Below are 17,729 nucleotides of genomic sequence, written 5' to 3'. Positions count from 1 at the left end.
GGGGTGTGGGGGAGCCGAACATTCCACAAGCAAAAAGCCCCCAGAGATCGACACGGCAAGGCTTGAGCTGTTTTAAGTTTTAAGGTGCCTGCTGCTGCCGCGATGGATTTTCCTTTTCAAATTGTCCGCCGTTATATTTTCTGGTTTTCAATGTTGCATTCTCCCCCCTGTCCACCGCTGTCCCATTTGGGGGAAGCGTCTCCCCTTGAACAAAACAACCCTTTGACCCAATGGGCACAACTACCACGGGTGAGAAAAAATAAATAAACTAAACTCGATCTCATGACACGATGCCGAGAGCGCAGTTGGAAATTAAAAAAAAATTGTTTACTCCAAAAAACTTTTCTAGATTTGAAGTTTTCGTGACTGCAAGGATCCATACTCTTTGGTTCTTTACCGAAAGATCCAAAATACTACCGATGAAAAATGTACTTAGGTCACTCTGGTAAACCACTCAGTCACGCTCGTAAGAAATGAAATGTGGACCATACCTTGCTGATGAGTATGATGAAATTGAGGAAGGCGAGTCTGTGTTCCATGATGAGGTTTTTGCTGGATGTTTACGGGTCTAGATCAGCCTGCACAGACCAGAGACATAACATTCTTCGTCAGAAAAAAATAACAATAAAATCAGCCAAATGCAACGCTGACAGCGCAAAAATCAACAAACACAATAGTCAAGTCAACGTGTTAGTTCCGAATCACAACATTTTTTAGAGGGAGGTCAATGGTTCGTGCCCTGCGCTGTGAACACGTAGGAGACCTCACTTCCATTCTCGGCCACGACTGACATCGTTGGCGAGTGATATCTGAGCCGGGACTGATCTCCGCTACCTTCGCCAAACCCACGCTGCCCAGTATGAAGTATGGGTTGACAAACCCCTACAAAGGATACAGCGTGGGTAGCCCCTCATTCAGCAACGGATCGATGAAGGGCTGTAAATAATTGATAGAGCGTTCTCCAGATTATAAGAAATTCCAGAAGGTAATGCGCATCCCAAACGTGTGCCGGGTATCACTAAAGTTATAAAAATCCGGTCAATACACAGACGCCGAACAAATTATGCAAGACGCACCCTGACATTTTGCCATGAAAGACAGGCAAATGAAACTGCATCTTATAACCTGGAGAATACGGCAATTCTAACGAATTTGTTGTAAAACGCGATGCAACCTTTTGTTGGCCGCTTTCATAAAACCGAAAACTAACATCTCAATTTGTCACGACCGGACCTGAGTGGCAACAAACCCAAAACTCCCCATGACGGCACACGCATTCATGTCTCAAAACGTGCAAGTATCGTGATCGATGGGACACTGTCAGCGTCGTTACATAAGCCTCCCTTCGATTGCTCAGTGGCACGTAAACTCGGACAGAATAATAGGTGCACCATCATTATAAATAGCGGATGTGACGAAGCAAGGATCTCATGCATGTACGTTGAACTTCTTTCGCACCGTACGTAGCCAACCGTGTTAATCTGAGGTGCGGGGGAAGGACAACAAACTAAAAATAAAAAGCAGTTCGAAAAAAATACGTTCTGAATAGATGATTTAGAGTGCAAATCTCCAGTGTCTTCCTAATATTGAGAACGTTCCAGACGGCCACAGAAGCACATCTGAAAAGCACGCGATGCATTGCCCATCTTTGTTCGATGGCGAGCAACAGAAGGCGCATCTGAAACCACGTGATGTGGTGCCTGTCTTTGTTCGATGGCTATCTCATGATGTGATCACGTGTCCATTCTGCCAGTGGCTCAGGGGTGATGCCACCGTGGGTCAGGGGTCGTGCGGCATGCCCGCCGTGTCGCACGACGCAAGAAGATTATAAAACGTAGTCTTCTTCCGCCGTCGTGTTGGAAACAGCAACATTAACGAGGGCTGGCTGGAGTTTGGAGAGCCGCTCAAAGGGCAATCGTCGAACGCGGAATTGAACGTTCCGCCATCCCGCCGGCAGCAAGCAAATGCGAGGTACGACGAGACGTCCCGTCGCACGAGGTTCCAAGTTCCCCCCGGACAGCGTGAGTCGTCTTTAGGAAATGGAGTTGACGCGTCTCTCTCTCTCTCTCGAGGCGGTCGCGTTGATTTTTCTGCCGAGTCCTCTGGTTCCCCCCCCCCCCCCCCGCATTTAGAATCAACTTGCGTTCAGAGTCCTGCATTTGGCCGTTTCGAATTTCCACGTGATAAGCCGCTTTGTTGAGCTATCATTTGTGGCCAGGTCGCTTCTGAAAAAAGCCACAGAGTTCAGTGGGCCTTACCTGGTCAAATAAAAAAGCACAGTGTATAGTGTTACTCATGCATCAGGTGTGATCCACATGGCTTGATGGGCAGGAACAACCCCTGCACCTTTCGATTTAAAGCTTTCGTGACTGCAGGGACTCATCTTCTTGGTTCTTTCGGTAAAGTCACGTAGAATTGAAATAATAAAATAATAAAAATAAAACATAATAAAATAATTCTCACGACGTTTCGGCCACAACGCAAGCAGCCGTCCTCAGGTGGAGAACAGGTCTGTCAATTCGACGTGACTTTACCGAAAGAACCAAGAAGATGAACCCCTGCACCTTAAAATGTTTTGTTTTGTGGTACTGCTTTTGCCAGCGGTGCAGCAGGGGGCACGTTTAGCAACTGCTCAACGCATTCATCAGTCAACAATATACGCTAAAATATACATGCATTTAAATGCGGTGATGTTTCGCGAAATGGCCCTTTAAAGGATGTCACGACTGTAATTTTGCTTCGCTCGGTAATTATTGTTTTTATTGCGAGTAAACTTTTGGTGGGATATTTCATCATGCAACAACAATGTTCATTGACAGACATTAGAATGCTTCCTCGCGGCATGTTGGTCATGGTAGGGGGTTGTCTGACCATACTTGACCCATTCTGGTCAGTGCACGTTGGTGAAGGGGGGGGGGACCCAGAGCCGGTTCAGATGTCGCTCGCCAACTGATGCGAGACGTGGTCAGCAATTGAACTCGGGTCGCCAGGGTCACAGTTGAATGTCTTTAAACCTCACGCCACCGCTATTTTTCTTTTTTACCCAGAGGAAATTCTTCATTAAAATGTGAATTTGGAATGAAAAAAAAACTAACTGGGAGTCAGGGCTGCTTGAAAAAAAACGATTAATTTACACGAAGAACAAAACATCTCTTAATATTTATAAATTCTAAAATAGAACAGCACTGGCTTGAATTAATACTCATGACTCAGCGTTGGTGAGACACCTTCCCCATCTGTTTCTTTGCAGAGACATAATGGGGCAAAAAAAAAGGCAGTTTTTTTATTGGAACAAAATGACTGCTGATTACCTACTTATTGTGTAAATATCCGGACAAGGAGTTTGCACGTACGTTCATTCCGGAAGAAGTTGGTGCGACCCAAATATTTTTTTGTTACAGCGTCTTTGACACGCGATTTCATTTACGCGCTCCGCAAATCCAAATTGCTACCGCAAGCCTCGACTCTGCTGATGAGACCCAGAGGGTCGGAACGGGTCCAGAGGTTGCTTGAGCAATGCTGCTCGTTAATATCGGTCCGGAATTCCCAACAGACTGATGAGCTACAAAAATAATTACATTTACAATGGGAGACACAGAACGGAATTCTGCTTGTATTCGCCTCGTGTTGGGATAGCGTTGCGACTCGCATTAATTATATCATCCAAATGCAGTTCAACGTTGCGTATCCCGTCCCGTGATATCCACCCCAACCAATTAACTGCCCACGCCCAGTGCGGTATTTTAACACGGAGTAAAACTGCCGCAGTCTATAGATAGTTCACAATTACGGCGTTTTCACACACACACAGAGGGAGACGCATTTTAATTCAACTTTTAACAGCTCAGAACGAAATCACAGTCGAGCATTTCTCCCGTGATTTAAAAGCAGATTGCCCTTATTTTTGCCAGTAACCTTTTCATTATTGATTCTTTCGGTAAAGTCACGTAAACTTTACCGAAAGAACCAATAATATGAATCCCTGCAGTCACGAAAGCTTTAAATCAAAATTAGTAACCTCTTTGTGTACAGTGGTGTAATTGTCATTTTACTCTCAGCTGTTCACATATCTGTCCTTTTCACACGTACGCCTATACCTTCTGTCCACCCGGCGAGTTGAAAATGCGACGTTGTACGGTACCAAACTTGACATTTAGAATCAAGACGCGTTTAGAGTATTCGGTTGCTATACATTTCCACATGATGAGCCACTACGTTGAGCTATCATACTGAGTCCAGGTTGCATCTGAAAAAAAGAGCTCTATTGCTCCGTGGGCCTTAGCTGTTCAAATAAAAAGTAGTTTACTTTGTAGTTAATTTATTTTTTTGTACCGATACGTATACGGGGTGCGCGAATATGAAAGCGATTTGTTTTGTTCACTCGCGCATCTACAGATTACCACGAACTCAGCCCGAGCCAAGAGAAACGCATTTCGTTTTTTGTCGGCGTCAAAGGGAAACAGCACAGTATCAACAACAATAACAGCATTCACGCTGTTCCCGACGCTTTTATCAGTGCGGCCAAGTTGCACCACTGTCAATGTCAGACTCTTTGCGAGATCCACAACGCGCACGTGATCGCTCGTAAACACCGTTGCTCCCTCCGTTCGCTGTGAATGTTCAGAAAGTCTTAGCGACATTATTTTTTTTAATCAAAAAATGTCCTTGCAGAATAAAATAATCTTCTTGGTTCTTTCGGTAAAGTCACGTAGAAGGGAAGTAATAAAATATTAAAAAATAAAACATAATAAAATAATTCTCACGACGTTTCGGCCACAACGCAAGCAGCCGTCCTCAGGTGAAGAACAGGTCTGTCGGGGAGACGGCGTCTGAGACGCTGTCTCCCCGACAAACCTGGTGCGTATTTAATGTGGCGCTGCACTCTGATGTTGTAGGAGAAAACATTTATTAAAAAAGTATATTTATTTAATTAAGTAGAACAAATGTCTGACCCCCCCCCCCCAGGTGCGTGACGTCATTTATGGACGGCCCCTTATCTAAAAGTATACTTTAAAACAAAAACATTGTTCAGAAATACGTGCACTCAACCAACAACATTATGATGAAGGCAGACAAGGGGCAACGTCATGAGTTTAAAAAGTGCGCTTCCATTTATGCATTTATTAAAGAGCATTAATAGATATTTGTGCTGATTAGCGGTGGAATTTTTATTAATTGCACATATTTTACGGGCATGCAAACAAAATAATCAGCGATGGGGTAATTGCTAATTGCCGCTCCAGATTACGGACATAAAACACACGTGAATCAGCACATCTAATGCGCATAGTTGCGTTCGTCCTTTGAAGATAAGTGGAATTTATAACACAAACAAACTCATCAAAGACAAAAATGGTCTAAAAATTACCTCAATCCATCTCCCTGTGGGTTTTTTTCTTTCTTTCTTTTCCAAAGTGACCAAACGAAATGCAGTCCACCTGGTCCGGTACGCTGTGAGCTGCGGTCGTGTTGGTCAATTCCACAACGACATTGATTGAGAACAGGGGCTCCCCCCTCAACAATTTAAACCACATTTTAATTGAGACCAATCCAGCGAAACTGTGACGGCTTGCGCCACGTTTTTACGAAACTTGCATTCGTCACTCGCAAGGGAATACGTTCCTACGCAGACCCCTTTCACCACCAACGCGCAGCTTTGCAGTATTTGCGCATGGTGAAACTAACATTTTTCGGTAGGTGTTTCACGCAAAACACCGACCATTTCATGTGCAGCAATGCGCTATTCATCTCGCGTACATTCACCTGACTTCTCGAGATCGGCGAAGCATGTGCCCCCACGTGCAAAGCGGTTTGTGCTTAATTTTTTTTTTGGTCCAGTATTGTGATTATATATATTTGCTTATGCGACCTCTTCACATATCCACCTACACCTCTGTACCCGAAGAGTCTGATGTGTACTGTATCTAATGTTAATACTGTCAGGGATGTCAGGGGAAGGAATCCCACCAAAAGGAGGGGGACAGTGCAAAGGGGAGGAGCAGGCGAGGAGATAGAAGAGGGAGAACTGGCGGGAAAAGAGGGAGAACTGGTGGGGAAATGGATAACCAGTGGGGAAAGGGGGGAAACTGGCGGGAAAGGAGGGATAACTAATGGGAAAGGGGGAAATTTGTGGGAAAAGATTGAGAACTGGCGGGAAAATTGATAACTAAATGGGAAAGAGATGGCGGAAAAGGGGGTACTGACTAATGGCGAACCATGAGTGGGCGGGGGGGGGGTTTGGCGGGAAAAGGAGAAAACTGACGTAACAATGGATAACTGGTGGGAAAAGGGGTAAATTGGTGGGAAAAGAGGGATAGCTAGTGGTAAAGGGGCGAAATTGGTGGGAAAAGATGGAGGACTGGCGGGAAAATGGGGAGAACTGACGAGAAAAGGAGAAGAGCTGGCGGGAAAACAGGCAGAGAAGGCTGGGGACGAGTGTGGACTGGGGGAAGCAATTAAAGACGAACGCCCTGCAACCTTGTGTCGGCTCTCCTTCACAACAATTTCACTTTATATAGCGTGATTCATGCCAACAGCATCCCACAACGCTGTACGTTAATTTGGAGGGCACCACCGTGGCAAGATGTTAACTACCTAGCCTGGTATACAGGAGGTCGTGGGTTTGATCCTGACCCCGACGCCTGCTGTCAATTTGGAGTTGCCATGTCTCTCTCCCCGTGGTCGCGTGGAATTTTCTCCGCGTCCTCCGGTTTTTCCCTCCACATGTGGAAACATGCGTATCGAGTATTTGGCCGCTATACATTTCAACAAGATAAGCCACTTATCCTGTTGGGAATGGAACTCGGCTCGCCGGGTTAGTCGCGCGGCTCGCTCTGACCGCTCCTCCGGATCACCTCCATCTTGACATGTGGAACTTGTTTATTGGTTCTGGGGCCCTTGACTTGTTGAGCAAGCCCATTTTTTGTATTTATCGAGACTTTATTTTTAAACCAGCAGGAAAACGCCCACTGAGATGCAATATTTATTTTGCAAAAGTGGACCGAAACAATGTGACATTCAAATTCTTTAGTCCGCCGCGGCGCCGAAAGGTGCGCCGCCAACAGAATTCACTCGGCGAAAACTGATTTTTGTTTTCAGTTTCGTTGTCCTCTCCACCCCCGGCACATCTGACGAGCGCGGCTGGCTACGTACGACGGAGCGGCAAGAAGTTCAATGCAAGAAATCCCAGCTCGTCATGCGATACAAGAACACGCTTCTTTCTTGTTGTTAAAACGTTGCGGTGAATGTAAGGGGGCCTTATGGTGTACATGAACCGGTTTACAACGATCATCAGTCGAACCGCTCTGTCTCATCGGTGGACGTTCTCTCCGGATGCGTCCCACCCCTTTGGCTGCCGCGCCGCCAGTAGTCTCGTTGCATCACCCATTCGCACTGCTAGGCGGACAGAGGCGGGCGACTTAAGAAATATCTGTAGATTGTTTCACCCGCTGTGCCGGGAGATTGAAGCTTCGGATTTGCAAGTCCAGCGCGATAACCATTACACCACGGCAGCAATCCGTTCAGTCGCAATCAGAAGCAAATGTTTATAGCGCTGTCTTGTCCCGACAGCCTCGCAGCACGAGATCACTTATCGAATCCATTATGCTCGCAAGCAGAGTAATTACATGCCATTTATGTATGTCCGAGCTCTGTAGATGCGGAGATATTAGCATACCGTGGGCTGCAAAATGCAATAATGCTATTTAATTTTTTTAATGTCCAAAATTATTTTTTTTTAAATCCCCCCCCCCCCCCTTTGCAATGATTTTCTGTCCCATCCGATCCCACGGGTTAATTTTGTTACTTATTTGGAGGTCGGCGGGTTCGCAGGCTCCGAGCCCATGAATTAGAAGGACACTCCGTGCCTCTCCTGACATGACCGTACTTGCCGGTCCATCCATGTCGGCTGTATAAAAAAAAACAGAAAATCCACTTGGCGGGGGGGGGGGGCAGGGGGAGCATTTCTAGGGTTGTCGTAACATGCCGATACGACGATGTATCACACGATACGAGGTGGATGACAATCGTAACGTCTGTTTTACTGAATATCATTCCATTTAAATTGGAAATGTGAGATTAATTAATTCATCGTGCAGAGTCAGCGAAGGACCGTTGCGCCAAACGTGTATCCTCTTGCAGAATTCGCATCGACTGCTTTTGGTTGCCATACACTGGCCGTTTCGAGTGATTTGTTTGATCCATGGATCACGTCGGGGTGGGGTAGGGTGGGGTGACCACGGGGGGGGCCGGCACCATTCCTTTGAGGGTCGCAGTTCACTTCGAACGGTGATCCGCCCACTGAAGTGCACAATATGAAATTAATTCACAGCCATTTTGCCAATCTTCTGCCGGATGAAGGCCTCCGCAAAGCTACCGACCGTCACGGTTGCTGTCTTGACCGTACGTCACCGTCCTGGTCAGGGTGGGTAGATGAAGAGGGTGAACGGGCCGGAGAGGGCGTTGGAACCGGTTGCAGATATAAATCACTCGTGACTTGTGTTACCAATGACCGGGATTCGAACTCAGGTGACCCGGAGCGTGGGAAAAGTGTGCTCAACACTGCCGCCACCGACTCCACCCCGAAGTTGTGGTTATCATTGCTCATTTTACTTTTAGTGAATGAACTCAAAATTGTGAACATTTCAGGACAAATATTTCTGAAGTTATACAATTACCATTCACAATAGGAAAATAATCAAGTATCTAAAAACACATAGTTAACCATTAAGAATAAGCTTGTCGAGATTTTGTTTTCCATATGAGCATAATGGTTGATGTCATCATGACAACATAATTCTCTGACAGCCTGTGAGTTATAAGCATTATTTTGTAAAATTATGATTACATTTTCTTTGGTTCTTTCGGTAAAGTCACGTAGATTTAAATAAAAACCCACGACGTTTCGATCGCAACACAAGCGGTCATCAGACGGAGAGAAAAGGGGGGTAAGCCTCTAAATGCAACTGTTCATAAAGGTTTAAAATGGGCGTGGCCCAAGTGTCAGGAGGAGTGGGGGACAAGAGCCACGGAGCAGCCTGATTGGACGAGTTATTGTCCCCCCACTCCTTCTGACACTTGGGCTACGCCCATTTTAAACGTTTATAAACAGTTGCATTTAGAGGATTACCCCCCCCCCCCGTTTCTCTCCGCCTGATGACAACCGCTAGTGTTGTGATCGAAACGTCGTGAGTTTTTTTTTTAATCTACGTGACTTTACCGAAAGAACCAAAGAATATGAATTCCTGCAGTCACAAAAGTTTTAAGTCAAAATGTATTATTAGATTATTGGATGGCAGGCTTCGGGAGAATTAACTGCTGTTGCATTACTTTGAAGAAAACTTTAAGTAGATAAAAGCACAAAAGGGAACACGATAACATGTGAAATACAATTAATGAATGAACGGAAACTGATGTCACAATGTGTCATATCGTGACATTTTATATCCTATCGTGAAAAAAAAAACATTTGGCAGAAACCCAAAAAGGTGTTACGGCACTTTCACTTTGGCAAAACTTCATCCGCCAGCCAGCTCGATCACGGCCACGATGATGTCACGTGAAGGCAAAGGCCCAGCCCTGCAATTACTTACTCACAATGCTTTTGGCAAAAGAGCCTCCACTCGAGGCAGCTCTAGAGAGCCCCTCTATAGGGTAATCAGCCTGTATTCAATAATGTATGTCTGTGATACCATCACTCACGAAATGTGCTATTCACGAGCATCTCCGGAACATCTTTTTATAGATATTCCCTCGCGGATAAGAAAGGAATACTGTGCACCACTAGGTGGACAGAGGCGGACAGGCGGGTGGTGTCATCGGGAGAGGATGCCACCGCCTTGCATCGCGGTGGCGAGATGTTAACTACCTCGCCTGGTATGCGGGAAGTCGTGGGTTCGATCCCAGCCCTGACGCCTGTATTTTGAGTTTACATGTTCTCCCCATGGTTGCGTGGATTTTTCTCCGGGTCCTTCGGTTTTTTTCCCCTCCACATTTAGAAACATGCACTCAAGACTATTTGGTTGCTATAAATGTCCACGTGATAAGCCACTTCATTGGGCGATCATTTGTGGCCAGGTCGATTCTGAAAAAAGAGCGATATAGCTCCGTGGGCCTTACCTGGGAAAATTAAAAAATAGTTCAATTAAATAGTTCGCAAATCCAAGAGGTCCGCCGGTTTAAACGTGAGAAAGAGAGCGATGGGAAATGATCAACTTCCTATTTCGCTTCGATTTTTTCTCGACTAGTTTTATTTGTTTTACGCTCTAGCTGGTTTGAGACACTTCAATACAGGAAGACGCTTTATAAAATTAGAGGTTATTATTATTATAGTATTGTTAAATGTGTCCCATTGTTCAGTTTTATTTGCACATTTTTTAAAGTGATTTGTTTACCTTTACTATAATTTCCACTTCTGTCGTGTATTGTACTGTTTGTTGTTGTGACGCTCTGACCCGCCCCTACTGAACATCTTTGTAAAAAAGCTTTATAGCTCACTGGATCTCTCTAATACAGGGTGTTTTAAAACGAAGGACCCGATTTGAGATCGCTATATCTCTGCAACCACGAACCGATCATGAATGAAACTCTTACCACTTGAAAGGGCGGGACATAGAGTTTCAAATGATTACCGCAAGATGCCTCTCCTAGCGCACAGACAGCCCCTAGCCGCAGTCATTCGCAAGACACACTGCCTCAACGTTGGATAGGTCGCACGGGACCCCAAGACTTGGCGCTACACTCTTGGCCCCCAAGATCCCCAGACATCATCACACCCTGCCACTTTTTCTTGCGGGGATACGTCAAAGACCGTGTTTTTGTGCCACCATTATTGGCGACTAATCTGGATTACCTCAAAAACAGAATCACGGCAGCGGTGACTTCAGTGGAAGAAGACACTTTGAGAGGCGTTTGGGACGAATTCAACTATCGTCTCGATGTTGTCCGTACAGCAGGTGGAGGGCACATAGAGCATTTCTAAAATGGTTAGTAAAACTTGATAACTCATTAAACCGCTTGTAACTTTTTGTGTAATTGTAACATGTTGCCATCGTGAAATATACTGCTTTTAAATTGGGTCCATCATTTTAAAACACCCTGTATAAATACATATTCTGATTCTGAATCGTGTGAATTAAATTGGTGAGGGAAATTTTCGTCCACAAAATATGTGTGTGTTTTATTTTGGCTCACGGTAGGCATACGTGGATGAGAATCATCAAGGGCGACAGTGACCACAACTACAGAACCGACTGTGACGAGACAACATTTACCAATCAAGATAATTTTATAACGTCGTTAGGACTCAGTGAAACAAAGAATTGAAATGAACCAAACACCGGCTAGAATTGAACTTCCAAAAAACATCTCAATTCTCATCTTATCTATATCTCTCTTGTAACTCCACATATGCTATCTACATCTCTCTCATCTCAAGTGCAGATCTCTCTCATCTGTATGTCTCTTGTTCCATTTCTATCACGTCTGTAACTCGTCTGTCATCTCACTTGGGAGTTTATAAATCTATAGGGGGCCCTCCCTTCTGCTCATGCCTCCTCCCCAGCACCTGCCCCTATGTTGAATGTCAAGTCGCCACACCACTGGGTTACTTTGCGTTGCAGGAATGCCTCTTGTCCGTTAAACTCTGCTCGTGTTTGCCTGGATCAATGGACCCTTGCCACAGTCAGTGTGCGTGACCCTCATGGCAAGATGTCCTTCTGAAGGTGGAGACGGTTGTTAATATTAACTCGGCAAGTCTGGAATTCGGAGCAAGGAGGAGGATGCGGGCTACCTGAAATCATCATCACCATCACCACCATCAGTCATCATGTCCCCCGCACCTCCGATTAGCACGGTTGGCTACATACGGTGCGAAAGAAGTTCAACATACGGTACACATACATCAGCCAAGAGCAATCCACTGGCTCTATGGTGTGCCCAAACCGTCGCTACTGGAAGATAACGAACCCTCCAATGAACCTAGACATCAAACATTAACAGAGCACGTTTATATTTTTTTGTCATCAGCAGCAGTAGCAGCAATGGTTGAACCACTGTGCGGTAAACGTTGAGGCGCCGAGTGGCTACAGGGGTCAATGTGAACCAATTATATTAAACTTATTCACTTCCGCCATGATCTATCCACTGCTGAATGAAGACCTCAGCCTCCAAAAGTGAGAGCGCAGCGACGCACAAGGCAACAACAAAATACCACACGCTGATGCATTTACATTGAACGTGTAATAAGTTAAGATCAAACAACTAAATACGAAACGCAATTTACGTTTGACAACACTATTTATTTTATCTGTATTACTGAAAGGACCAGAATAAGTCTGCATTATAGACTGCCAGTACGCTCACTCAGGTTCAGTTTAATAACCATTGCTACAGTCTACATTATAGACTGCCAATACGCTCACCAACTTTAAAACCAGGCTACAGTCTACATTATAGACTGCCAATACGCTCACTTTTATTACTTTATTGTTTCTATCTACGTGACTTTACCGAAAGAACCAAAGAATATTTGACAACACTACTTTAAAAACAAACAAAAAAATCACTCTACGTATCGCACAGTTTAATCGGTCACCATCACCTTGATGCAATAGGTGGCAAAGACTCGGGGAGGGCTTTTAAAGCAGACAACGTGGGGATGAGTGGGGGCGGGGTGCATTCAAAATTATGGATTCGATTCCATACAACGGACGCGTGCTCGCTGTAAAATCAACTTTAGAATTAGTAGTGCACACACGCACTATCAATAGTACATACGACAGTGCACACTCAAGATTGCAATGGAAAATTATTACTGTATCACAACTTCCTTGTCTTAATGAAACAAAAATAGCTGCGTTGTCCCTACAATTAATAGCAAATACAAAACTCAACGCAAAAGGCGAAAAAAACGGTCGCATTTGCAAGAAATCGCCCTTTTCGTGCATGCACTCCAAAGAAGGGCCATCGCCCGAAACGTCACCCGATTATGTATTTCTTCTGCTGAGAGGCAGTGTTAGTTGACGAATATTTCTAGTCTTGATACGCGCGAATGGAATGCACGTTATACACCGTATCTTGCCGCACACAACAGCTTTAATGGCAACCTGAACAAGTTTTTTTCTACTCGGGAGTTTCTTGGTGTATTTTAATATATGAACCATAAGCCCCCGGCTCTCGCATACACATTATATTATAATGTAAACAAAAACTTTGCTCTTTTTCACCAATGGGTTTTGAAGGATGGTGGCAAGTGTTGTCTTGTTAGACTATGCCTTTAAAACTCGATACTACTTTCCTGCAGTACCTCTATTTAAATACACTATCGGAAACATGTTTTACACCCCTCTGTCAATCATCGTGTTTCTCAGTGTGGATTTGTGAACACTTTGTAAACAGTACATAAAATAGTACGCGTTTTCAATGCGCTGTTCATATTGTAACAAGCGTTTATACCAATGTTACTCTACAGAGTAGTGGGTCGCTGCTCCTCTTATCCGCATTGATACGAGCGGTATGTGGGGACTATGGCTTAACCGCAAAAAGAAAACCAATCTGCACAGATGCATACGGACAAAAGAAGTATTATCAAACAGGAGGATTTAACGGTGCAACGCATCTCATCTGTTAAATATCTGCAGGTAATAGGATTTTCATCGATTGATCCTGGCTGCAGACATTGGTAGGTCACAAATAATAATGAAGATAAGAGAGCAGTTTCACTGTATTATCATAATACTATTATGCATATACTGTGATGACAAATAAAATACTTTAGTCGTGTAGGCTGTTTGAGCAGCTTTGGATAACACTTACGATCCAGCCCATACCCAAGCTTGGAGCGCATTCGCTTGTTCAGCTCTTCTGCGCATTCGTCCTCGCCGCTGCAGCTTGGACACGACACGACATCAGAATTATCCGTGCCAGGCGGGTCGCGGCGTTTATGTGCGCGGTGGGACGGAGTCGCCAAAAATAAATTAATTCATCACGATTTGGACTTCCGTTTATTCGGGACCCCGGGGTCCCGCCATTAGGTTAATGTATTTATTCATTTAAAAATGTTGTAGCTTTTCTGGCTTACCACAATTTCTGGTTTTCCCATGTCCGGCTCTGTGGTTTTACTGTACGATGCAAAATAATTAATCAGCGGGCAATACCGTACTGTATACGAGAGATTAAACAAACGCTGTTTGGACACATTAAAAGACGTTTCAAAACAGTTGCTTTACCATCCTGCCATACGAAAGAATAAGACGTGGTTGGATGAAGATTGTACTTATTATGCAACCTTTAGAGTAAATAAAAATGACATCCTAACTGCTGGATGGCTCAGTAGTCGGAGCTATGAGCCGGCACGGTTTGAGGACCTGGCTTCAAATCTGCATTTCACTTACTCGTGATTAGAAACTGGGTTCTCAAGTATATTGAGTTTATGGTCTCAGCCTGATCACCAATTGCTGTATACAAAAACACACACACCTCATTTTTCTCTCTCGTTAATTTGGGTAAATTCCAGCTTTGAGAATGAAAGACATATCAAGTTACTTCAACAGAAGTTCTCAGACAAAGTTCTGTGATATCTCTTTCCACGGGCTGTTCTCTGACACGAGGTGATACACTGCTCTCCGAGGTCTCCGGAGAGGCGTTTCATCCCATGGCGTGACGCAAAGGGCACATTTGGAATATAATTGGGACATATACAATAGATGATGACTATTTAATTTTATCTTCTTGGTTCTTTCGGTAAAGTCACGTAGAAGGGAAATAATAAAATAATCCAAATAAAACATAAGAACATTATATTATATTATTATAATTTTATAATAAGAAAAATATTATATTATTATTTTATAATATTATATTATTATTTTAATATGTTTTATTTTTATTATTTTATTATTTCCCTTCTACGTGACTTTACCGAAAGAACCAAGAAGATGAATCCCTGCAGTCACGAAAGCTTTAAATCGATATTTAATTTTACATAGCGTCATTAAAGACAATCGCTTTCCACAACGCAGCACATTAATTAAATACGGCTATTAAGCAGCCTAAGTACGTAATGCCGCTGCACCATGAAGCGAAACGAATATTGAGAGATTAGGACTTCAGAGACACTACAAATCTTCAAATCTCGACTAAAAACATCTCTGGGGCCGTCCATAAATGACGTCACGCACCTAGGGGGCTTTAAACTATTGTCGTTGTAGTGCGTATTTAATGTGGCGCCGATGTTGTAGGAAAAAACATTTATTACAAAGTATATTTAATTAAGTATATTTACTTAATTAAATTAAATGTTGTCTATATTTACTTAAAGTTGCGCATTTTGATGTGAAGTCACATTTCTCAACCCCCCCCCCCCTCGTCACACATCGTCACAAATGTCTGACCCCCCCCCCCGCCCTAGGTGCGTGATGTAATTTATGGACGGCCCCGATGCCACCGCTTTGGGTCGATGTACCAGCATCTCGTAAGGATTCAGGCGGAACTGCAGTGGAGCGCTGAATTATAAGCAGCCTCGCCCGCCACTGTCGCGTGCATCAGTGAACCTGACAGCGGATGGGATTGTGCCTCATTGAGGCGCTCCCGAGAAGTGGCCACGGTGGCTCAGAGGTCGTGGCGCATCTGCTCCGAACCCCGGGTCCCCAATGCAGGCGGCTTGTGATTAAATTGGGGTTAAATTTCGATTTAAAACTTTCGTGACTGCAGGGATTCATCTTCTTGGTTCTTTGGGTAAAGTCACGTAAAATGGAAATATTTATTATGTTTTATTATTTTTTATTTCCATTCTACATGACTTTACCGAAAGAACCAAGAAGATAAATTGGGGTTCTCAAGTGGGATGAGTTGATAGTCTTGGCCCTCACCATGAACACCCCTCCACCCACCCCTCCACCCCCAACGACATTAAATTGGCTCTGGCACTTAATTTGGATAAATGCGAGCTATGAGAAATCGAAGCACCAGCCTGCCTGTAATGCGACGGAACATTCACTGTCACGTGTAGAGCGGGTGGAAAGGTGCTTCGTTCTACTTTGTGAACCAGAGGTCAACTCTTAAGGAATCGCAGAAGCGGATATCACGGTTGCAGTACATGCAATATCCGTTTGTGGGCAGTTCTATAAGTCAAAGGGCCATGCACTGCTCTGTGAGAGGATTCTTCAACTTGTAACATGCTGCTGATAGCACAACTGGTATAATATTGGAATAAAAGTGACCTTTTTTCAAGATACAGAAAAAACATTATCTGGATACAATTTAAAAAAACGTGATCTCGAGTATTCCTCAATCATCTCCTGTGATCAGGTAGCACAGTGGCTAGGGTGCAATGATTGCACACACAAGAACACCACCTCATGAAATGTACTTTTACACTTAATTTGGTCGAATGACAGCTCTGATAAAAAATGGCCTTGACAATCTCAGAGGGTTGGGAAAATCAAACCGCTCCCGTGTACCAGATTAATAAGGCCCACTTGACACTTGGGTGCAGCATTCTTTAAGATTTTTTCTGACGCCTTCATTCCATCTCGATGCACGAAGCCAATAGGACAAGCAGAACAGCAATCGGGGCGAATTGTTCCTATTCATAAACAATTATTTTGAAGGAAATAAAAAGATGATTGGCTTCCACCCTCCTTCGAGGCCTCACTTACTGTAAGCTGGGCGAGTTGGATTGTGACACGTGTCTTATGGAATATAAAGATTGCTGCCGTGTTTTTGAATTGTTCGATCTGATCTCCCACCCATCGTGGCAGTTGAAACAATGGTGCAAATTTCTCAAATCCGCTCCCCGCCTCTGTCCACTCAGCAGTAAAACAACGGGGGGTGGGGGGGGGGGTAAAGTGGTGGTACTCCCACCTCGAACAAGACCAGCGTTGAAGAGTAGGCCCATTCGCTTATAGAGGGGCTCTTAAGAGTTCTCTCTCGTGAACGTCCTTCCACTAAACTAAAACTAAACACATTTTTATTATACCAGGTCGGGGCCACTGAGCTGTATAACTCTTTTTCAGAAGTCACCTGGCCACAAATGATAGCTCAACGAAGTGGCTCATCACGTGGAAATGTATAGCAACCAAATACTCTCAACGCGTGTTGTTGATTCGAAATGTGGAGGGAATACACCACAGGACCCAGAGTAAAATCCACGCTACCAGGGGGGGGGGGGGGGTAAGAGAGGAGAGAGAGACACGCAAACTCCAAGCATACAGCAGGCGTCATCGTCGGGATCGAATCGACGACCTCCTGCGTACCAGGCGAGGGAGTTAACATCTCGCCACCGCGGCGCGAGCAATACATTGCAGCGCCGCGCCTTTACCTTTACGCCACTTGAACAATAGCTAAGGCTTTGTGACCTTCCACGGTTGGTGTTTGCAATGCGGAGCATTTCAAAGGGGCCCTTTTAATGCGCACGCACCTGTCTCACGCGAGAGCGTGGATTTGTTGAAGATAAAACTGTTGCCCTTTGCCAAGCTTTGCTCTTTGCGAACGTGATTGTTTCTTTGAAACCACGATGTAAATGAGCCACAATGCATCGTGAAACTGAATGAATAACGAATGTTTGAACAATAAAAAATAATGTGAACCCGAATTTGTGTTTGTTTATAACCTGACAATCGATAGTAAAATAACGCAATGCCGATGCAAAAATTAGAAATATTAGTGTTCGATAATAATAACAAATCATTTTGAAACCAATTGCAGGTTGTAGGCCATCCCACGCGCCAAGT

At 44.4% G+C, this 17,729-nt stretch overlaps 1 protein-coding gene across 3 annotated transcripts in view; it reads right to left on the bottom strand.

The window, feature by feature from the left end:
• The window catches only part of LOC133357508 (calcitonin gene-related peptide type 1 receptor-like), a 151,093-nt gene that overhangs the window by 78,191 nt on the left and 55,173 nt on the right, over positions 1 to 17,729 (bottom strand). For all 3 annotated transcript variants that reach the window (XM_061575476.1, XM_061575484.1, XM_061575493.1), the window contains exon 2: positions 492 to 578. In XM_061575476.1, coding sequence (XP_061431460.1) covers positions 492 to 539 — 48 coding nt within the window. In that variant the 5' untranslated portion in view covers positions 540 to 578. The remainder of the gene's footprint in view (positions 1 to 491; positions 579 to 17,729) is intronic.

Source organism: Lethenteron reissneri, chromosome 7 (genome assembly GCF_015708825.2).
Source record: "Lethenteron reissneri isolate LAM-NWPU_2019-01 chromosome 7, ASM1570882v1, whole genome shotgun sequence".
NCBI classification, from domain to species: Eukaryota; Metazoa; Chordata; class Hyperoartia; order Petromyzontiformes; family Petromyzontidae; genus Lethenteron; species Lethenteron reissneri.
Note: the sequence above shows the minus strand (reverse complement) of the source record. Positions and strands in the feature narration are given on the sequence as shown.